The sequence below is a fragment of the Seriola aureovittata genome, chromosome 22 (assembly GCF_021018895.1).
Source record: "Seriola aureovittata isolate HTS-2021-v1 ecotype China chromosome 22, ASM2101889v1, whole genome shotgun sequence".
Lineage (NCBI taxonomy): Eukaryota > Metazoa > Chordata > Actinopteri > Carangiformes > Carangidae > Seriola > Seriola aureovittata.
Genome location: NC_079385.1, coordinates 20,554,125 through 20,576,406, shown reverse-complemented (window position 1 = coordinate 20,576,406; position 22,282 = coordinate 20,554,125). Strand labels below are relative to the sequence as shown.

The 22,282-nt window shown below is 41.1% G+C and overlaps 6 protein-coding genes across 7 annotated transcripts; 3 read left to right on the top strand and 3 right to left on the bottom strand.

The window, feature by feature from the left end:
* Positions 1–73: 73 nt before the first annotated feature.
* Positions 74–2,254, top strand: LOC130163706 (histone H2A). Its single transcript, XM_056368053.1, has one exon. It carries the CDS (start codon positions 116–118, stop codon positions 500–502), a length of 387 nt encoding a protein of 128 aa, XP_056224028.1. The 5' UTR covers positions 74–115; the 3' UTR covers positions 503–2,254.
* A 1-nt stretch (position 2,255) lies between these two features.
* LOC130163857 (uncharacterized) lies at positions 2,256–6,870 on the top strand. The gene is made up of 4 exons (XM_056368288.1): positions 2,256–2,571; positions 3,362–3,371; positions 4,149–4,356; positions 5,971–6,870. Exons 1-4 carry the CDS (start codon positions 2,265–2,267, stop codon positions 6,415–6,417), a joined length of 972 nt encoding a protein of 323 aa, XP_056224263.1. The 5' UTR covers positions 2,256–2,264; the 3' UTR covers positions 6,418–6,870.
* LOC130163707 (histone H2B 1/2) lies at positions 2,581–4,518 on the bottom strand. The gene has a single exon (XM_056368054.1). The coding sequence runs from the start codon at positions 4,477–4,479 to the stop codon at positions 4,105–4,107; it is 375 nt and encodes a 124-aa protein (XP_056224029.1). The 5' UTR covers positions 4,480–4,518; the 3' UTR covers positions 2,581–4,104.
* Positions 6,871–7,679: 809 nt separating the features above from the next.
* LOC130163709 (histone H4) lies at positions 7,680–8,578 on the bottom strand. Its single transcript, XM_056368056.1, has one exon. The coding sequence runs from the start codon at positions 8,435–8,437 to the stop codon at positions 8,126–8,128; it is 312 nt and encodes a 103-aa protein (XP_056224031.1). The 5' UTR covers positions 8,438–8,578; the 3' UTR covers positions 7,680–8,125.
* A 214-nt stretch (positions 8,579–8,792) lies between these two features.
* On the bottom strand, positions 8,793–10,209 carry LOC130163705 (histone H2A). Its single transcript, XM_056368051.1, has one exon. It carries the CDS (start codon positions 10,190–10,192, stop codon positions 9,806–9,808), a length of 387 nt encoding a protein of 128 aa, XP_056224026.1. The 5' UTR covers positions 10,193–10,209; the 3' UTR covers positions 8,793–9,805.
* A 2,800-nt stretch (positions 10,210–13,009) lies between these two features.
* Positions 13,010–21,373, top strand: LOC130163677 (CCR4-NOT transcription complex subunit 2-like). Of its 2 annotated transcripts, none has more exons than XM_056368016.1 (15): positions 13,010–13,115; positions 15,018–15,149; positions 15,547–15,619; positions 15,901–16,048; positions 16,396–16,611; positions 17,016–17,095; positions 17,259–17,384; positions 17,797–17,927; positions 18,142–18,262; positions 18,350–18,506; positions 18,782–18,843; positions 19,117–19,166; positions 19,365–19,465; positions 20,099–20,243; positions 20,637–21,373. In XM_056368016.1, exons 2-15 carry the CDS (start codon positions 15,030–15,032, stop codon positions 20,721–20,723), a joined length of 1,617 nt encoding a protein of 538 aa, XP_056223991.1. In that variant the 5' UTR covers positions 13,010–13,115; positions 15,018–15,029; the 3' UTR covers positions 20,724–21,373. The 2 variants fall into 2 exon arrangements, with proteins under 2 accessions (XP_056223991.1, XP_056223990.1); XM_056368015.1 differs by lacking the exon at positions 13,010–13,115 and adding an exon at positions 13,846–14,103.
* Positions 21,374–22,282: the final 909 nt, after the last annotated feature.

The following is a 22,282-nucleotide window of genomic DNA, read 5'->3' as shown; positions in this document are numbered from 1 at the left end:
ACGCAGCGGCTGTACCTGACCAATGAACGGCCAGATGGCAGCTATATAACCCGGGCTTTGTTGACACTGCATTATTCTGTTCGTAATTTTCACAACAGGAAATTTCTCGTTAGACATGTCTGGACGTGGTAAGACCGGAGGAAAGGCCAGAGCAAAGGCCAAGACTCGCTCCTCTCGTGCCGGACTCCAGTTCCCCGTTGGCCGTGTCCACAGGCTGCTGAGGAAGGGCAACTACGCCGAGCGTGTCGGTGCCGGAGCTCCCGTCTACCTGGCGGCGGTGCTCGAGTACCTGACCGCTGAGATCCTGGAGCTGGCGGGAAACGCCGCCCGTGACAACAAGAAGACCCGCATCATCCCCCGCCACCTGCAGCTGGCTGTCCGCAACGACGAGGAGCTCAACAAGCTGCTCGGCGGAGTCACCATCGCTCAGGGAGGCGTGCTGCCCAACATCCAGGCGGTGCTGCTGCCCAAGAAGACCGAGAAGCCCGCCAAGGCCAAGTAAACTCAGCCCGCTCCAACTGAACAAACGGCTCTTTTAAGAGCCACACACTTGCACTTTAAGAGCTCATTCCTTTTTATATGCTACATAATCATTTCCATATACAACTATTAATAACATACTATCAGTTATTATTGTAGTTTCTCATAAACACATGTTGCACATCTATAACAACCACACATTGGCTTAACATGTTGCTCCTAAACTGACCACAAATACCTGTCTTTTACTTTACATCACACTTTCTGTGTTGTAGTTGAGTTAGTTTATACCACACAGATCTGTATGAACAAGTGCAGCCATTCAATGACCTGAATGTTGAAGGTTTGTGGTCTGATCCAAGCAGCTGAAAAATGAAACCAAAAGCTGCAGTTCCTCTAACGACCACTAGAGTCTGGCTCCAAGTGAGTCAGTCCCATAGACTTCCATGTGAAAATGTCCAACTTTGCAGCAGATATAAACATGTTTACAGCCTGGTACAAAAACAGTTTTGGTCTTTAGAGCTAAATTCTTCCTTCATGACACCTGTTTAAAGAACTCACCTGTTTACATCCATTGTTATTTACAGTCTATGGGTCTCACAGACTGCCTGTAATTTATGCTCAAATATGGGAGTATATGAAACTTTCATATACTTTACTGTATTTTATAGACCACAGTAAAAACTGCAGTCAGCACATTGGCACCACCCTCTAAAGTCCAAAATAAATGGGTTTTGTTGTTGAGGTCAAACCTCTGAGGTCTAACTGGTCTCAAACATTAACATCATTAAGTTGGATGACATGTTCATTTATTTGTCAGTGAATAAAAAAGGTTTGTTAACATGTTTATAACTCAAATAACACAAACAAGAAATATATAATGTTTAATGACGTTCCATGAAAGTGCTAAAGCAGATGAGCTGAATGAATACATTTGAACAAGGATGTGGCCGCACTTAGTTTCACAGAGGATTTCCAAGGCTTCAGAAGTTTATATGTTTGTAGATCCACTGGTCCTTCACTTCCTCTCAGCTCCATAATCCCACGGCCTAATAAACCACTGAGGTATTGGCTGAGTTTTTTCTTTAGTGACTGTACTTGTTGTATGATGCAGCGCACATTTGTCAATAATTCCAGGTTGTATTAAAATTCAATCAGGCTTGAAATTAAATGTGTTTGGATACATCAGAGCAGGAGAGAAACCTCCTTGTTATGTCCTTTACAATAATCTAAACAACATTTCCAAATGTGTTCAGATGATAACTCTTTCCCTTTTGGACACTAAATTATATGTGACACTGAATCATTTTGGACACTTCATTATGTCACATAAAGAACAATCAAACTGAAAAATTATTCAAACAGGCTCATCCATTCAATTATTCTATAAACTTGAATGAATATATATTTCACATCCACAAATCCAAATGAAATAAACCTGCTCCAAACCCTGCAAAGGTCATAACAGGTGGAAACAATATTAAATTAAAAACGCCAATATTTTGGTAAATTTGAGTAGTTGATAATTAGAGTCTATGTTGGCGGCCAATTTAATATTTCAGAGGTCAGCAGGATTGCCAGGGTCAATGTTTAACTTTTATTTTGAATGAATTTTAGCCGGAAGTTCAGAGGCTCACGGGCTCTAGCTTGAAAGAGGAAAAGCAAAAGGGCGGACTGAGGCGGAGCTGTCTGTCTTCCTTTACGTCCGCATTCACAATTTAAATACGGACGTTCCTGACTCGACATTTATCAGTTTCTCTTCGGATCAACCTGAACTCGATAACATGAGCGGACGCGGCAAAGGAGGCAAGGGACTCGGGAAAGGAGGCGCCAAGCGGCACCGGAAAGTTCTCCGTGATAACATCCAGGGAATCACCAAACCCGCCATCCGCCGTCTGGCTCGCCGCGGCGGAGTCAAGCGTATCTCCGGCCTCATCTACGAGGAGACCCGCGGTGTGCTCAAGGTCTTCCTGGAGAACGTCATCCGTGACGCCGTCACCTACACCGAGCACGCCAAGAGGAAGACGGTCACCGCCATGGACGTGGTCTACGCCCTCAAGAGGCAGGGCCGCACCCTGTACGGCTTCGGAGGCTAAACGTGTCACCACACACCCCAACAACACAACGGCTCTTTTAAGAGCCACACATCTCCTCTACAGAGATTAATCCTTTAGTTTTAATGTTAGCAATTAATGTCAATTAACAGTTTTGTGCTTAAGAAAAATTTATTTATGTCGTTTTTTGTGAGACAAGCCACAATGGTCACCACTAATTCTTGTGCATTGGAACTGTGGTTACTTTGTTCCTGTAAAGAACATTATGGTCAACAGAGGGCGCTCTGTGCATTATACTACAGTGATCAGTAGCTGGTGCTGGGAGAGAAGTCAGTACATGACCAGTGAGTTAGAGTAAACACACACCTGGGAGAGCAACTGTTAATGTGACTGTATTTTGCTACAGAAAATAAAATCCCTGTCATTCTTGTATATACATGATTTTACATACATACACTGCATGCCAACGTTCACTGTAAACAACTGATTTAACTTAAAGACATTAATATGCGTGATCTTCCGTTAACATTCGTTTGAATGTGGGTTTATTAAAAGTCTGACTTGAGAATATAAAACTACAAACTAGCCCTAAAAGGTATTAAAGCTTCTCATATCACATCAGCTACTCCTACTACATCCTTCATGAAGGAGTTTATTACATTGCATTAGTTTTCACTAACAAACTGAGAAGTGAATGTTTCACTATTATATTTGTCACTATGACGAAACTCGTTAAAAATTAGTGTTCTACAAACAGCACACCAACATGTTCCATTATAGTTTTTACTTAATCTTAACTATTCTCTACTTATTGTATCTGCATGTAGATGGCTCCCTGTGAGTTTGTCTCCTACATCAGAAAATATGATGTTAAAGTTTAAATTATCCTGAACCATGTGACCTCTAATAAATAAAGTATTGGTAAAAAAAATTACAAATTAGAAAAGGACACAAATCTGTTTTTACAATTAATCGTCTATGATCCTTTCAGAAGAGGAACTTTAATTACAAATTTAAAATAAATGTCATACCTCTAATACTGTTCAAGCTTCATTTCGAGTTCTGATTCACAAAGTTTAAAAAGGCGCGAGTTAGTGGGTAAAGGTGTATTTGGTGGATTCATTATACTTTTACCAACTTGTGTGTGCATGCACCTGCATTTATTTACTTCATCTCTTCATGACTTGTCCATATCCACAAATAGTTTCTTTATTGTTTTTAGTTTCATGGAGTATGCAATGAAACATCTTTATGTATTCATGTATCAATGGAAGATTCATGTGTTGTGAAACATTTTCAACCACAGCACCTTTCTTTGCTTTGACCAGCAGAGGTCTCCATTGAGCTCTTATTCAAGAAACGTTAAGCGCGAGCTACAAAGAAGTATTTATAGTCTATACCCTGTATGATAAGGCATGTGGACAAGTACATTTGTATTAAATTTATTACTGCAGCACCTTTCGATATGATAATAAATAGTTTACAGTCAAAGCAGAGGACGGTTTTGTCTTTGTAGAGAAAGTGGGTGGCTCTTAAAAGAGCCGTTGGGTTGTTGTTATAGCAGAGCTGTTTACTTGGAGCTGGTGTACTTGGTGACGGCCTTGGTGCCCTCAGACACGGCGTGTTTGGCCAGCTCCCCGGGGAGCAGCAGGCGGACGGCGGTCTGGATCTCCCTGGAGGTGATGGTGGAGCGCTTGTTGTAGTGAGCCAGGCGGGAGGCCTCACCGGCGATACGCTCGAAGATGTCGCTGACGAAGGAGTTCATGATGCTCATGGCCTTGGAGGAGATTCCGGTGTCGGGGTGGACCTGCTTCAGCACCTTGTACACGTAGATGGCGTAGCTCTCCTTCCTGGTCTTTCTCCTCTTCTTGCCGCCCTTGCCGGCGGTCTTGGCCACGGCTTTCTTGGAGCCCTTCTTGGGCGCTGTCTTCGCTGGTTCAGGCATCGTCAGAGATTCACTTTCCTCAAGCAAATGTGAAGAATAAGCGCTGCGCCTGCTCTTCTTCTACACACCATATGCTAATGAGGCTGCGCTGTCGCCGCTCTGCCATTGGCTGATTGTTAACGCGTGAAGGAGCAGCTCCACCCGGAAATCTAACAGCAGGACACGGACATGAGATTGTGATTCTACTGTGAAAGTGAAGCTAAGAAAACCTGTTCATCTTTTTAAATGCTAATGAAACACTTTTTTATTCAGTAGTTATTCATTTATATTTTATGTCTGTTAAACTCTTTTAACTTAATAAGAAGGAAAGAAATGGATGCAGGGGAAAAGGGTAGAAAAGAGGGGAAAAAGGAGAAAAGGATAAATACGTCTGTGTGTGTGTGTGTGTGTGTGTGTGTGTGTGTATGTGTATGTGTATGTATGTGTATATATATATATATATGTGTATATATATGTATATATATATATATATATATATATATATATAAAAGCTATATGTGTGTGATTTAACGATTTCGTTTCATTTTCATTTTGGAGAGTAAGGTGAGTGGTTACTGTTGGTGAGATTAATATCACTCCTTCCCCTGTCTGTCTGTCCATCTGTCCATCTGTCCGTCTGTCCGTCCGTCTGTCCGTCTGTCTTTAACATACAGACTATCTGACAACGACACCGTGGAGGTTACCCTGAAAGATTTATTGTTTAATCAATGAACAATGTGATGGAGCATGAAGGAGCCAGGCCTTGTACGTCAGAGAGCAGATTTTGTCTTGGTACCAGTGAAAATACATCAGGAAAGGTATCATATTATTATTATTGTTATTAACATTGATTTATTATTTTCCTTTATTTTACCAGAAAGTCCCACTGAGATAAAGAAATCTCTTTTACGTGAGACCTGGTCAGGATAGCAGCTGTACAAACACACCGCATCCTAAAATACAGTTTAGGACATAAAATACCAGATATATGACATTACAGCAATTTGAGCTCGATGTTCTCTCAAGAAAAAGTACATCTCATTAACCACTTTCTTTATGATGCCCCTAAAGTTGTCAATGAATATAAATGTATTTAATTTTAATGATAAATAATAAAATATTTCATTTCATTTTTGAATGAAAACACCTTTTCTAGATTTAGACATTTAATTTCAAACTTTCATTCTTCTGTAACAGTTCTCTTTTTTGACTCTTTTTTCTACCTCACAGTGTAGTTAATGATAATGTTTTTTGTTGTTAATATTTATTTGATTCATTTAACTGCAGTGAGTCCCAAAGTTCTCATATGTTGTTCTAAGTTGTACTTTATTCAACAGAGAGTTATCTCTCTGGGCGGGAAGTCACTTCCCGCCCTGAGAGGAGGGAAATTTGAATTTTCAAATTTCTTTTGTCCTATAAACGAGCCGCTACATCACGTGCGCTCACTCGACCAATCAGCTTTACTGGCGCTCCGGCCTCGGCTATAAAAGCGACGTCCTCTAGGTTCTTCAGCACGTTCATTTTCGAAGAAACGAACAACGTTTTAAAATGGCAAGAACCAAGCAGACCGCCCGTAAATCCACCGGAGGCAAAGCCCCCAGGAAGCAGCTGGCCACCAAGGCTGCCCGTAAGAGCGCCCCGGCCACCGGCGGCGTCAAGAAGCCTCACCGTTACAGGCCCGGTACCGTGGCTCTCAGAGAGATCCGCCGCTACCAGAAGTCCACCGAGCTGCTCATCCGCAAGCTGCCCTTCCAGCGCCTGGTCAGGGAGATCGCTCAGGACTTCAAGACCGACCTGCGCTTCCAGAGCTCCGCCGTCATGGCTCTGCAGGAGGCCAGCGAGGCTTACCTGGTCGGCCTCTTCGAGGACACCAACCTGTGCGCCATCCACGCCAAGAGGGTCACCATCATGCCCAAAGACATCCAGCTGGCCCGCCGCATCCGCGGGGAGAGGGCTTAAACCCGCCTGACTACACTCCAAACACAACGGCTCTTTTAAGAGCCACACACCTGTTTCATAAGAGCTCTGTCCTTTCAACAATATACATAATATTCAAAATTTATATAATGATTTAAAGTCCTAGTAAAACATAACTGGTCACTAAAACCAACTAGTTTTACACATTACTTTGACTAAGTTATGAGTGATAACACACCAATACATTTACATAACAAACTGGAGTCCTGGGGGTTTTCAAGCCAGTTGTAGAGAGTGACCTGTCAGGTCATTCATGTCTTCTGTTGTAGATTAAAGGACCAGGCAATCAAACAAGACTAAACTGAGATTAACTAAAAACCATTATGCAATTAAAACAAGTGACTGAGCAGCAGAGATACTCTTCAGATATCTGGGTCAAGCTCTCCAATGTGGCTTGAATGTAATTTTGTATGATGCAAAAGTGGCTAAAACTGTTAAAAACACAACTTTTCAATCTTTAAGGCTTTTATTTTGTAAAAAATAAATAATAGAAAAGGATGTTGACTAATTTAATTATTTGTTTATTATTAATTATAACAAATGAAATTCCCTTAGGTGATAAATGAAAGTATATGTATCCCAGGTAGAGTTAGCATCTACAGTAACATTGGTTAAACTGAACTGAATGTTACATTGACCATAACAAATATTTATGGAGCGTTCAGAAAACAATCCTTTTTTCATTTTGTTATTATGGTTATTTTGGCCTCTGGGAAATACAATATACGAGCAGCTAGTTCAGAATCAACTGCAAGGACTGGGTGACATGTTAATGTAAGGTAATGTTATAAGGTTTCCATGTGGAGACTGTTTGGTTCAGTTAAGGTAGAAATGACTGATAATTACACCTGTGACAGTGATTCGTGTGAAGGGGGGGGGCAGGTTGTTGTGTTGGTAGCACTGACTGACTGAAAGCAGTTAGCTTTGTGTTTAGTCGTTAGCTCAGGCCACTGTAGTGCAGGTTAGTTTCCTTATTTAGGGACCATACGATAAAGTCATGTTTGATCTTTTCTTATATTCCACAGTCAGACATGCTTACGCTTTGTTTCTTAGTCTGTTTTGTCTTATTATATATGTTTTTATTGATGTTTTATGTCTTTTAATTTATCTTGTGTTTATAATTTTATCATGTACAGCACTTTGGTACCTTCTGGTTGTTTTTTTAAAGTGCTTTAGCTGGATTGGATTTTTTACATTTGAGTAAATAAAAGACCAAAGTATCGAATCAAACATTTCAATGTTGATGTCAGTCACATGAAACCAAGTTTATTTATTAAGCACACCTTAAAAAAAAGTTTAGTGCAGATCAGTACAATATACAATGAAAATCACAACATCTTAAAATATGATGTAATGTAAAAGCTTTCCAATTGATCACAATGAATCATGTTTAACATTTGTGCAAGATGAATAAGTGATATTAGAGTGAATGTTTGGCTTCAAACATCATAAGATATTGTACCAGTCAAAGGATTGTGCTCTAACTCTTTTGTGGGGGATTAGGATTTGTGTAAACACTTCTTCCAAAATAGCAGACTTTCATTGTCATATGAAGAAGTCATACAATATATTGTTCATAAACATTTCACATTAAAATAAATTAATATTAAATCTAAAGGATGATTCTCTGTAGAGGAGATGTGTGGCTCTTAAAAGAGCCGTTGTGTTGTTGGGGTGTGTGGTGACACGTTTAGCCTCCGAAGCCGTACAGGGTGCGGCCCTGCCTCTTGAGGGCGTAGACCACGTCCATGGCGGTGACCGTCTTCCTCTTGGCGTGCTCGGTGTAGGTGACGGCGTCACGGATGACGTTCTCCAGGAAGACCTTGAGCACACCGCGGGTCTCCTCGTAGATGAGGCCGGAGATACGCTTGACTCCGCCGCGGCGAGCCAGACGGCGGATGGCGGGTTTGGTGATTCCCTGGATGTTATCACGGAGAACTTTACGGTGCCGCTTGGCGCCTCCTTTCCCGAGTCCCTTGCCTCCTTTGCCGCGTCCGCTCATGTTGTCGAGTTCAGGTTGATCCGAAGAGAAACTGATAAATGTCGAGTCAGGAACGTCCGTATTTAAATGGTGAATGCGGACGTAAAAGAAGACAGACAGCTCCGCCTCAGTCCGCCATTTTGCTTTTCCTCTTTCAAGCTAGAGCCCGTGAGCCTCTGAACTTCCGGCTAAAATTCATTCAAAATAAAAGTTAAACATTGACCCTGGCAATCCTGCTGACCTCTGAAATATTAAAAACTCTAATTGTCTAATTATCAACTACTCAACGTCACAGCTGGAGCTTAATGTTTCAGTCTAGTCCGAGTCTGTTCCATCAAATTCACCAAAATATTGGCGTTTTTCATTTCAATATGTGGATTTTGAAATATTCAGGCAAATTTAAACTGAGAGTGTAAGAATAATTTAATGGATATTAATATTCTATTTTGATATTTTTCAATTTAAATGTTCTTTTTCATGTTTCACACATCCAAATAAAAAACCATGAACTTTATAAAGATAAACTTTCTGCCATGAGCTGATTCAACAATAATTGAAGCTTGAATGATAAAAATAGCTGTCCAAGATTTTGTTTATTCTTCTTTCAATTGTCTTAAATTATTAGTAATTTGTAATTCTGACATTGGTTAATATCTTAAACTCACCACACACTTTTCATTGTTAAAATCCCAAAGATCAACTTCTTGCACACCATCATCACCTCCTGTAATTATTTCACAAACCTTCTTACTATTTATATGAAATTGACTGAATATGTAAAACTTCCCAGATTCAAAGACTGATAGTTTTCATCTTTACAAACACTATACAAGCAGAAGCCAATTTTCAATAGCATATAATCCTCATTTCATTTTGCAGAAGGCGGCATCAACAGTGAAAAGGTATTTTCAAATTAACAAAACACATGAAATAACAGTTAAACATCAACAACACTCTGCAAAAGGAAGGAGGTCAAACTGAGGGAGATGAGCATCAGTTCAGCAACTCAAACAGCAACATGTTTTGTTTTTGTTTTTTACTGTTAAGACAATAATAAGAACAAAATGTGTAGAAATACTAAGACATGAGTAAATTAATAAATCAACATAAGGGATTATTCTGAAAACATCGTTGGAATTATATCACTGCAGTATATTATAGTATACTGGTAGTACATATGGATAAAAAATACCTTATGTACATTGGTATTTGGTGGCATTTATTTTTAATATAAACTGTGGGGACATTTATATTCATATGGGATTAATAAAGTGGTATTATGTCTTACATTGTTTGTGTGTACTTTGACTTTCAATAAAGGAATGAGCTCTTAAAGTGTAAGTGTGTGGCTCTTAAAAGAGCCGTTTGTTCAGTTGGAGTGGGCTGAGTTTACTTGGCCTTGGCGGGCTTCTCGGTCTTCTTGGGCAGCAGCACCGCCTGGATGTTGGGCAGCACGCCTCCCTGAGCGATGGTGACTCCGCCGAGCAGCTTGTTGAGCTCCTCGTCGTTGCGGACAGCCAGCTGCAGGTGGCGGGGGATGATGCGGGTCTTCTTGTTGTCACGGGCGGCGTTTCCCGCCAGCTCCAGGATCTCAGCGGTCAGGTACTCGAGCACCGCCGCCAGGTAGACGGGAGCTCCGGCACCGACACGCTCGGCGTAGTTGCCCTTTCTCAGCAGCCTGTGGACACGGCCGACGGGGAACTGGAGTCCGGCCCGAGAGGAGCGGGTCTTGGCCTTTGCCCTGGCCTTTCCTCCGGTCTTACCACGTCCAGACATGATACAGATTTAATTTATCTTCGCAGAATCGAAGAGAAATATTTCCTTTGTGTCGAATCCGCCTTTATATTGCCACTAGCGGCTCCTAGCTTGTCGCTCATTGGTCAGGCAGAACTTAAGCGTGATTGTCCAATCAGAATTGAATACGTAAAGCCACTGTAGAGATTTCGCGGCTTCCGCCCCGGAGTCTGTGGCATTTACAAAATAAGACATCGAAAGCCGTGTAGTCAATAAAAATGCAGTAAAATGTTTGTTTTTAGAAAAAAATACAGATATTCATGTAGCATTATATTTGAGGGTCAATAATTCTGTTAATTTCTCAACTGATTTTAAAAAAAATGTTCACTAACCAGCATTACAATGTGTGCTTTGGTGAGACATAGAAAATGTTCATGTATAGATTAACAAAACATCATACATACAACATACAAATAGCATGAAAGTGATTTATCTTCTTTGTTGAGACACTTCTTTTCATATAATCTTATTTATTTAATATGAAATTATAAATAACAAAATTCCCCCCCACCATGATTTATTGAACTTGTTCTTTTTCAACAAATGAGAGTAAAACTTTGCTGTTGTATTGTCATAACCGCTGAAAAATATACCAATTTAACAATAGTGATGATTATAACTCAACTGCTTATAAGATATTTTAGGTTAAAAAACATGTTTTTGGTTCTCACACTAAGGAACAAACATGGTAGTAACTGCTTTAAAGAGAAAGCGAGAGGTATCACATTAGAGTACTAATTTGTTGTCCGACTTGAGTATCATACTTTATACTTATTACAACCTTTTATAACACTGTAGGGTCTCTGAGCAGCTTCTTCAGCAGCAGACTTTTACATCCTCACTGTAAGAAGGAGAGTCTCTGCAGGTCCTTCATCCCAGCAGCTGTCAGACTCCACAACTCCTGCTCTTCCTGACACTGTGCAAACTTGAACTTTTTCATGTACATAGCATGTGTATTGTGTATATTGTATTTATTAGTGTATATTTGGTGTATTTTTTATGTATGTTTCCATAGATGTTTATTCTATAGATGTTTATTTTTCTGCTGTGGTGAATGAATTTCCCAGTTTTGGGACTAATAAAATTAATCTAATCTAATCTAATCTAATCTAAACACTAGCCAACAGAATTTCTGCATAAAAGCAGAAATAATCTTAATTAATGTGATTATTCCATTTAAAAACATTGAAAATTGTCAAAAAAACAAATCGTATTTAAAAAGCTTTTTATAGAGACCTTGTCCTCAGGTATGGCAGTGCACTGCAGTGGACTTTTTCCTGTCACACTCAAAGATGCTTCAGCCTTTTGCGTCATTCATTGACTTTACTATTCCTCCTAGCTAACCTGCCATTAGCAGAGCATATTTTCACAATTTTTCATAAATTATTAAGTTTATTGAAAAATTATTTTTCGAAGCTATCAAGCCATCTAAACTTAACATCTCAATGGTTTGAAAAGAAAGTCAAATATTTGAACAATTCTGATTGGACACAACTTGTGTTAACAGAGTCAGTTCCACTTCCACTACAAAAACGAGAGTGGGAACGGGAAACATACAGTTCAAACATGATCCACAAACCAGGAAACGATTGGCACAATGTCACAAGCTACCACTCCATAAGCCTCTTATAGTCACATAGGAAAACTGCTTGAAAGAGTGCTCAGCTCACGCTTCACTAATCACATTGAATCAATGGGTCTCTCAGGAATTCACATTGGTCTTCTATTTATTCAGGAAAAGCACAGCTATCATGGATGATATAGACACTACAGCAGAAAAGAAATAACCTCAACCTCCCAAAACCCACCCAATCCATCATTTCCAACTTTCTTAACAACCGCCAAATCAAAGGCCTCTGCCATTTTAACACCTGTCATCACCAAGCAGGAGTTCCCCAGGGTGAAGTTTCGATCCCCCTGCAGTTTCTTTCATACATTTCTGACTCATATTACCCCCTCAGGGATGAGCTCTGCTTCTGGTCTGGCTCCAAATGTCCAGAGCAACTAAAAAAAAATGTCACAAACGCAAATAAAATAGAAAACAGGTCAAATATGTGGAGAATCAAAGTGAATTCTGCCGAGGCAGACATAATGTGCCCTCTACACTAAAAATTCACACCTGCAGCCCAACAACAGTGTCAGATAATACACAACCAGAAAATTAAAATTAGCAAAATTCAGCACGCGACATTCCTCAGAGGGACTTAGACAAAAGAGAGTGATCAATAACTTTGAACAAAAGGCAAACAACAGACTCTACCACCTCAAAGCCCTCTGTGGAAAACATGGTGCAGCTCATCTCTCCTCCTCCTTCTATTACTATTGTTAGTCTCATAATTAGTAACATTATTATTATTATTAGTCTTATTTTTATTTTTATTGTTATAATTATTTTTATTATTGGTCTTATTATTATCATCTGTCTTATTGTTAGTGCCAATACCTATCCTAATTTATGTTTGTAGCTCTATCTCTATATGAAAAGTCAGAATAGTATAGTATAGTATGGTATAATAGAGTAGAGTAGAGTAGATTGGAGTAGAGTAGAGTAGAGTAGAGTAGATTGGAGTAGAGTAGAGTAGAGTAGAGTAGAGTAGAGTAGATTGGAGTAGAGTAGAGTAGAGTAGAGTAGAGTAGAGTAGAGTAGAGTAGATTGGAGTAGAGTAGAGTAGAGTAGAGTAGAGTAGAGTAGAGTGGAGTGGAGTAGAGTAGAGTAGAGTAGAGTAGAGTGGAGTGGAGTGGAGTGGAGTGGAGTGGAGTGGAGTGGAGTGGAGTGGAGATGAGTGGAGTGAAGTGAAGTGATGGGGGCTCAGAGGTCAGAGGCGAAAGGTATCCCAGCATCCTCGCTGATTGGCGAAGAGATGTCGGCCATCTTGGATTGTAGCGGGGAAAAAAGATTGATGCGGTGAGCTCCTTGTTTCTTCGTTTAATTCATTTTCTGAGCCATTACCAAGCAAAACCAAATTTAGCTAAAACAACGGTGGTGCGACAGTCACCGCGGAATCGTGCTGTCCATGGAAGTGATAAAAATGCGACTTAAAACGCAGCAGTGTGGCTTTGGTTCTTTTTGTTGTTGTTTGGGGGAACTGACCGACGGAGGCGCAGCAGGCCCAAACCCGAACAAAAACACACCTGTCCTGTGGTCTCCTCTCTGCTCGATAGCCTGCCCTCATAACTGCATATAAACCCACTGTATCGACTTGCCGGATAGTGTTAGAACAGCTTAAAACTGCCCTTGTAGCGGATTTTTTACGTTGGTGTTAGCCGAGTAGCTCGCTCGGTAGTTAGCGTTAGCTCTCATGCTAGCGTCCCCATGTATTGCTATAGAAGAAGCTAGTATCTTACGTGCGCTTGTTAGCTAGCCTTAGCTGCTAGCATTCTACAGCTAACACGGTAACGCTAACTAATGGCTGATACTTGTTAGGGATTCATTAAAAGAAGACTGGGCAGGATATGTCGGTTATTCTTTGCTGTAAGGAAACTAGCGGGTGGTGTTGTGTCAGAATTAGCGCTAGTCACACAGATAATCGGAGCTCCCATTAGCTCGCAAAGCTAACATTAGCCTTTTGCGACACTGCTGCACCTTTAACGGAGATGGAGATTTGAAACAAGAACATTGAAGCTTCCACGCTGCTCGGTTCGTGTTTACAGCCGAGCGAGGCGTTAGTGAAATTTATAACGTAAAACACGGTAGTGTACAACATAATACACGCGTTGTAAGTGTTGGAAGCGTGTTAGCTCAGTTAGCCGTTGTTTACTGGCTGCTTCTGTTTGGGATCGTGGATGTTCGGCTAACCTACTTCAGTAAACAAAACTAATCCTGAGAGATCACTGTCCAGACAGGACTGTGGATCTGAACATTAACACCACCTCATGTTCTTCAGGGACGACAGGTAAACTACAACAGTCAGCTTTTCATCAGGTTATAAACATGATGATGCTGGTCAGATTGTCCTTCTATGTAATGATAAAGTTGGATTTTCTCATTACAGCTACAACGATTACTCAGTCATTTAATTTAGGGTTAGGGTTGTACATGATACTGAATTGAATCTCTTCGGGGGTTTGGACCGAAAAGGACATCTGAAAACGTTACCTTGGGTAGTAGAAAACTAATTTCTGACGTTCTTTATTTCAAATGAATAAACGATATAGGAAGTAATCATTGGCTGCAGCTGTAATTCTCATGTCATTGTGCTGTAGCTTAGCAGATGTTGATGGACAAAACACCAGCTTTTCCAGGACTGGACCTGTGATTTCATGGTTGTAGCCATCCTAAAGTCGGTCTGTCATACTTTAAAGGTTTGAAATGAACAGTCTCATGTGCAAAATCAAAGTCTCGGATGCAGCAGTGTATTTCTAGTCATAGAGCTGTGTTTAATTAAACAACATATTGTCAGCTCTATTGTATGATGCAGAGGCGATGTGTGGTGCCACTGTCATACAAACACCTCGGTTGGTGCAGAGTGATGAACCTGTGTTTATGCTGCAGAAGTCTGATTTTTCATGTTAATCTGTTTAAATAAGACGTGAATTCACAGCTGCAGCTCCAGCAGCAACTTACAATTATTCCAAACTTATTCAAAGTACATTTGTTAACATAATTGTAAAGATTTTAAAAGTGCAAACAGGTATGAGTAACCATGGCTTCACCCAACATGAAACTAAAGCAAAAATGACACATCTGTTTATTTACTTTGTTTTCAGGGTTGCAAAACAAGTTTGTGTGTGTGTGTGTGTGTGTGTCTGTGTCTGTGTCTCAGTTAGTGTCTTCTTCAGTCTGACCGTTTCCCTTTTGCTCTCTCAGGTGACACGCGGTATGTTTGGTGCTAACCGGAAGAAGTTTATGGAGGGGGGGGTGGAGAGCGACTACGCGGACGACTCCAGCCTCTACTACAGCCAACAGTCCATGTTCCCTCCTCACCGCCCTGACAAAGATGTAAGTTCCTGTTAGTTAGATTTCAATTTCAGTCTCTGCTGCAGGACTTTGCAGTTGTGATTTAAGGTCATGGAAATATTGTAAAGATTACTTCCTCTGTCATCAGAGAGTTCCTTATTGAAATCACAATATTTACATGTTTAGTTTCATTCTGACAAAGTTATTGTGGCTGTTTGTGTTTAAACAACATTTAACATTTGTCTTATTTAGTCAGTGGGAACAAAAATTCAAATACATTCACATCTTTTTGGGACAAGTACAAAACATTTTCAAAGAGGGTGTTAAAGAACCTGTTTAGTAAAGGATAACAGAACATAATATGTTCAGGTGGTCCGGTTAGTTCTCAGGGTTAGATGTAGAAGAACTCAGTAAACTGACTGAGCTGTTTGTGTTTCAGATGCTGGTGTCGTCCTCTGCTTCCTCAACGGGTCAACTGTCACAGCTGGGAGCCAGTTTATATGGCCCGCAGAGTAAGACCAACACACACACACACACACACACACTCACACTCATCTGTTTCTAATCGTTTTAATTAATTCATTATTTATTTATATATTTTTTTATATAATCGACTTGTTGGTGGAAGCGAGGCGGTGATTCCAGTTTCAGAATAAACATGTTTTTGTTCTCTCTCTCTCTCTCTATCTCTCTCTCTCTCTATCTCTCTCCCTCTCTCTCTATCTCTCTCCCTCTCTCTCTCTCTATCTCTCTCTCTCTCTCTCTCTCTCTCTCTCTCTCTCTCTCTCTCTAGGTGCTCTGGGGTTTCCCATGCGTGGTATGAACAGCAGCGCAGCACCTCAGTTAAGTCGAAGTGGGCTCAACCAGTCTGCCAGCCAGCTCTCCAGTCATGCCAGTACACCCAACGCTGGCACAATGCACACACCTCCCTCACCGAGCAGGTACAACACACACACACACACACACACATACACACACACACTGGCTGAGAGTGAGTCATGTTGTGTGTTTGTGAGTCCTTAAAACATCTTCACTGCAGATCAACACAGTCTGGTGTGAAGAATAGATGGAACAGACCATCAGTGTTGTAAACTGTTGTTTCACCGGTATCTGAAGCAACACGCCTCCTCCACCTGTGAGCGCTCAGTCAGACACGTACCACGTTACCTCAGCGCCCCCGTTTCAAATCCAGCTGCTCCTGTTCCTGTTCACAACCACAAACCACAAACCTTCTCCTGCAGCTCCAACTGTAAAACATGTTGTTTTTCCTCTCTCTCTCTCTCTGCAGGGGTATCCTGCCCATGAGCAGCCGGAGCGTGCTGAACCACAGCCAGCAGGTGGGGGGTCCGACGGGTCAGGCGGGAGGGATGGGGGTAGGAGGAGAGAGGGGAGGCAGCGGTGGAGGAGGCAGGAGCGGCAGCATGGGGAGTCCCAGCCGCTCGTCACCCAGCATCATCGGCATGCCCAAACAGCAGCAAGCACGGCAGCCCTTCACTATTAACAGGTAACACACACACACACACACACACACACTATATCCAGGTTAGTTTAACTGGGAAAACTGAGCTCTAGACCTTCGACCTTCTTCCTGACCTTTGGTTACTTTGGATATTTAGATATCAGGAAGTAAAACCTTGTTTCCTCTTTTATTCTCTCTGCAACTGATGATTATTTTCATTAGCAAACAGTCTCCTGTCGTCTCACATTTTCAGTGAATTGTTTGGTGGAAGAATTCTTAAATTTTCAAACATTTTAAAGATAATCTGACGTCTCCTCCACATCTGTCTGTTTTCATTCAGTTCCAGTTTTTTGATTCCAGTGGTGAACACACACGTCATCAGTTCTGACAATAATCGTGTGTGTGTGTGTGTGTGTGTGTGTGTGTGTGTGTGTGTGTGTGTGTGTCAGTATGTCAGGGTTTGGGGTGAACAGAAATCCCGGCTTCAGCTTGAACAACTCGTTATCCAACAACATCTTCAATGGCACAGGTACAAAAAAACAAATCTCATTATCATAACATTTTACATTCAAATTACAATTAGGCCTCAAAGTTTTCAGTGTTTTTATCAATATTTCTACTCAAACAATAATGGTCACAGGGTTAAAGGAAGCCATAACTTCATATTTGTTGGTTTCCCTGTGTTTGTCCAGACGGCAGTGAGAATGTGACGGGGCTGGACCTGTCGGATTTCCCAGCGTTAGCAGACAGGAGTCGGAGGGACGGAGGCTCGAATCCCACCCCACTGCTCAACCCGCTGGCCGGTCGGGCTCCTTACGGTAAGAGCGACGAGGGGGTTTGTATTAAAGCGTCATAAAAGGCCGTAAACGACTTTTAATTCTGTCACATACAGCGACACAGGACACTGGATTATTTTTTTTAGTTTTTTTGAATGCTGGTGTTTAACGTATTATGTTTTCTGAACACTTGAAGTATGCTAAACAAAAAGAGTATAAGCACTTTATTATTTTGAATTTTTTTTTGTGGTGATGTATCGGGTCAGAGCCAATCAGAGGCAGGGGGCGGGTCTTTGCAGAATGCGAGGGTAAAAAAATAAGGCTACACAATTACATACACGTGTTGTTGTGTAGGTGCTGATTTCTTTCTTTCATCAACCTTAATGTTATTTTGTGCTCCATTATTAAGCTTTAATTGGTGCATTACTAACCGCTCTATCCTCCATGTTTCCAGTTGGCATGGTAACCAAGCCGTCCAGTGAGCAGTCGCAAGACTTCTCCATCCACAACGAAGACTTCCCAGCTCTTCCTGGGCCAAACTACCAAACAAAAGACCCCACCAGCACCAGCGAAGACAGCAAAACGGTTCGGTTCACTTCTCGTCTTTGTCTTTTCATTTCTCATTCTGTCCATTTCCTGTTTGGTGTCTTTCTATTGTTGTTTCTTTTTTCCCGTCTTTGTCTTTTGCCGTTCTCTCCTCTCCCACTTCCTCTCCTTGTTCCTGCTTTCTTTTCATTTCCTGACTTATCCAACTTATTTGGGGAAATGACTTTTCCCTCCATTTTTCTTGTCCAATCAGAATCTGAATTCATCAGGAAAGCCCACCTCTAACTCAGATGGTCCAAAGTTCCCTGGCGACAAGAGCTCTGCGCCTAGCAACAACAACCAGCAGAAGAAAGGGATCCAGGTTCTTCCCGACGGTGAGAAACGCACACTCCAGGACGGGGGGGGGTAAAAACTACAGATCTTAGTCTGAACCGGCGTCATGTGTGGTCTCTGTGTCCCAGGACGCGTGACCAACATCCCGGTTGGCATGGTAACAGACCAGTTTGGGATGATCGGCTTGCTAACGTTCATCCGGGCGGCAGAAACGGATCCTGGCATGGTCCACCTGGCGCTGGGCTCCGACCTCACCACACTTGGCCTCAACCTCAACTCACCTGAGTACGATGCGCGCACACACACACACACACACACACACACACACACACACACACACACACACACACACACACACACACACACACACACACACACACACACACACACACACACACACACACACACCCAAGGGCCTCTTCTAAAAAAAGATGAAATAATCCCAGCTAACATGCTCTTATTTTGAAATGAAGGCAATGACTGAGAGACCTTTCATATAAACTTATTTTCGTCTCTCAATGAGAAAATAAATCTAAACGCTTCTCTCTCTTTTCTCTCAGGAATCTCTATCCTAAGTTCGCGTCTCCCTGGGCGTCAGCTCCGTGTCGACCGCAGGATATAGGTGAGCCTGAACCGTTGAGGTGGGATTATTGAATATTTATGGAATTAATATTCCACCTAACATTCATCACATGGCCTCTGCACAACTCCAGTGTGATAATCACAGTGCTCTGTGTGCTGGCTGTGAAAATAAGCGACTGTTTATAAGGCGACGACCTGTGTGGGTTGTGTCTCAGAAAAACAAGGGACGCCGTTCAACGCAGAAAACTATAATAATAATAATAATGATGCAGGTTTTCCGGGGGTTTCAGCTCTTTACCTCTTCTTCCTGCAGATTTTCACGTCCCCTCAGAGTATTTAACCAACATCCACATAAGGGACAAGGTACGTCCAAAATGGTTTCCTGTCTGAGTCTCTTACGCACCTTCTGTGTTGAGTAACAGTCAAAATAGGTCATTTTTAGTCCTTCCTTCATATTTTGCTTAAAAATGAAATAAACAAGAAATTCTGAAATGTTAAGAAGTCTTAACAGTGTTGATCTTTTTCCCTCTGACCTTTGACCCCACCCCGTCCTGTCTGCAGTTAGCAGCTATCAAGTTGTCTCGGTATGGTGAAGATCTGTTGTTTTATCTCTACTATATGAACGGAGGAGACCTACTACAACTACTGGCTGCAGTAGAACTGTAAGAAACACACACACACTCATATATGAGTCAATATAACTAACAGACCACGTCTTTATCTCGGCCTCAGAGAAATTAATCATAATCAGGATGTTTGTTGTTTATTATTTGCAGTTGGTTGGAACTTAGTTTGATGGTTTTCTCTCTGGTTTGTAAACACATCTTCCTGATAAACACTTTGTAACCTCAGATAAAGTTTATAATTCAGTTCTACAGTGTTTGGTGACGTGTTGTTTTTGTTGAGGTGTGGGGATTTATAACTGCTGCAGCTCATGGGCACATCTCCAGTGTTTCTAGGCAGGAAAACAAAACGGCTTCCTGCCTTTATTTTCCTAAATTTGTAGATCTGAGTGGCTTTGATTGAGTTTGACGTCATACACACGTATAAAGTTTTAAAAGTCAAATAAAAATTTCAGTCTGTTCTTTCATCTGATATTTGTACATTAACCAGTTTTACACTCTTGTCTGGATCTGTACCGTCCACATGCAAACTAAACACGAGAGAAAAAAGATGTAAAAACTTTAAAGAACTACAAACAGTGTATCAGCCATCTGAAGTTAGTGTGTGTGTGTGTGTGTGTGTGTGTGTGTGTGTGTGTGTGTGTGTGTGTGTGTGTGTGTGTGTGTGTGCAGCTTTAACAGGGACTGGAGGTACCATAAAGAGGAGCGGGTTTGGATCACCCGGGCTCCAGGTATGGAGCCCACGCTGAAGACCAACGCCTATGAGAGAGGGACCTACTACTTCTTCGACTGCCTCAACTGGAGAAAAGTGGCCAAGGTGAAAACAAACACATAATTACGCTTCGTGTTAAATACGAGGTATTTTGAATTCGCTCGTACGGAGGATTTTATTCTTTATTTGTCCAGACGGCAAATAAATATGAACTCCAATGAAAATGTATCAGCGTGTTGCTTTGTTTTTGCTTCTTTGCTCAAAACAAAAATGACTTAAACAACTGATCATTTATCAAAATAGTTGAAGATAAAATTTCTGTTGATCAACTAATTGATTAATTGGCAGCTTGTTCCTTTAATTGGAGGCTCCACAGAGCTTAATGGAAAACAGTTTCAGTTTTATTAGTCTGTTGTTGGCAAAATATTATCACCAATAACTATTTTCATTTAGCATTTGGGTAATTTGAGAGTCGTAACCAAATCTTTGTGTTTTCAGGAGTTTCATCTGGAGTACGACAAACTAGAAGAGCGGCCTCACGTTCCCTCCACGTTCAACTACAATCCTGCCCAGCAGGCCTTCTGATTGGCTCTCCCTCCTCCTGCCTGCCTGCCATTGGCCCTCCTGACTCATCAGTCACCCCCCCCCCCCCCCCCCCCTCCCTCCCCCAGGGTTTTCTCACCTCCACACACTCAAAGAGAATCTGGCCATTGAGGACTCGGGACAGGAGAGGACGTCCTGGCTCCTGTTCTCTTAAACACTTTCTGAATAGACTTTATAATTTTAACTTTTCTGATTTTTCTTTGTTCTTTACCTCATTTTCCTTTTTTTTTATTTCCCACCCCTCCCTCCATGGGTTTGGTTCAGTTGGTCTGTAATGTGGAGCACAGACTTAATGTCAACAGACAGCACAGTACATCAAACACAGACACGCACTGTAAATAACTGTCCATCTGATCGAGTGATTCATGTTTCTATTCAGTCTTAAAAATAAAACGACTATTTTTGTCTAGAGAAGCTTTTAAGAACCAGATTTTAACACAGGATTCAATCACCTGTCAGGATGGATAATTATTTCACAATGTGTCAAACAGAAACTGAAGATATTTATCTTTTATTTTTACCAGGTTTCTCCAGCATTACAAATCAGAACACACATCAGCAGACAGTGGACAGTCAGGAGAGGAAATGCAATGTACATTGTAGCACTATTTCATAATAAAAGGAGAAAAATATCTTTTATTTTTTTTGGTTTGTGTTGATGTGGCAGCGGCTTTGATTTTAACGGATCAGCTTTTTGGTTTTTAATCCATGTAGGAGAAGTTGAGTGAAACAGAAACACCAGTGTATTGAACAGATACATGTGTTTGGTGTTTTAAACAAACTCAGTTAGATTTTATTCCTCATGATTGATCTCGTCAAGGATAAAGCTGGTGTTGAACTTATGTGTTTTTCTTATTGTCAAAAAATCCCTTGAAAAGACCCAAACCAACAACGTCCGTCTCTCAACTCTTCCCTCCTCTGTCTCTGAGCTCATTGGTTCCTACTTAAGACTTCAATCTTTAAAACGTTAAAAAAAAAAAACGTCTGAACACTTTAGTTTTCACCAAACACACGAGTGAAATATTAATCCACTGTGATTTCCCCAGTGATTATTTCCTGTTTTGTCTCAGAAATGAAACGAAACCTCTTCATGACCTCGTGGTCTCTGGATGTAACAAGTATTCGACAGATTTTGTGTTTGAGCATCGAAACATCTTCATTTAGCAGCTCATTTCTGTCTGAGATTAAATCTTAGTGAGGATGCAACTAATAGTTTTTATTGCTGATTATCCTGCGCATTGTTTTCTCGATGAATCAGTCGTTTGATCTATAAACTGCCAGAAAATGGTGTAAAATGTTGTTACAACTCCCAAAAGCTTCGACCAGCACTCCAACATCCAAAAAGTCTTAGTTTACAATGTAAAACAGAGAAAATCTTCACCTGAATGTTTGACATTTTATCAGAAAAAAGTTTTAAACATTATCGTCATTACAAATGTTGAAGATAATTTTTTAATCAGTTAATTTAGTGTTTCAGTTCCATAAACCTTTTTTTTTAGAGCAAGTGAAAACAAATCTGCAGCTATGGCGAAAATTTCAAA

Excerpts from the sequence above, each read along its gene's own strand:
- LOC130163706 (XM_056368053.1), top strand. The coding sequence starts at position 116 with ATGTCTGGACGTGGTAAGACCGGAGGAAAGGCCAGAGCAAAGGCCAAG.
- LOC130163857 (XM_056368288.1), top strand. The coding sequence starts at position 2,265 with ATGAGCGGACGCGGCAAAGGAGGCAAGGGACTCGGGAAAGGAGGCGCC. Across the intron at positions 4,357-5,970 it reads TGGACCTGCTTCAGCACCTT|CACGTTCATTTTCGAAGAAA; the intron begins GTACACGTAGAT and ends TAGGTTCTTCAG.
- LOC130163707 (XM_056368054.1), bottom strand. The coding sequence starts at position 4,479 with ATGCCTGAACCAGCGAAGACAGCGCCCAAGAAGGGCTCCAAGAAAGCC.
- LOC130163709 (XM_056368056.1), bottom strand. The coding sequence starts at position 8,437 with ATGAGCGGACGCGGCAAAGGAGGCAAGGGACTCGGGAAAGGAGGCGCC.
- LOC130163705 (XM_056368051.1), bottom strand. The coding sequence starts at position 10,192 with ATGTCTGGACGTGGTAAGACCGGAGGAAAGGCCAGGGCAAAGGCCAAG.
- LOC130163677 (XM_056368016.1), top strand. The coding sequence starts at position 15,030 with ATGTTTGGTGCTAACCGGAAGAAGTTTATGGAGGGGGGGGTGGAGAGC. Across the intron at positions 18,263-18,349 it reads GATCCAGGTTCTTCCCGACG|GACGCGTGACCAACATCCCG; the intron begins GTGAGAAACGCA and ends TCTGTGTCCCAG. Across the intron at positions 18,844-19,116 it reads GTGTCGACCGCAGGATATAG|ATTTTCACGTCCCCTCAGAG; the intron begins GTGAGCCTGAAC and ends TTCTTCCTGCAG.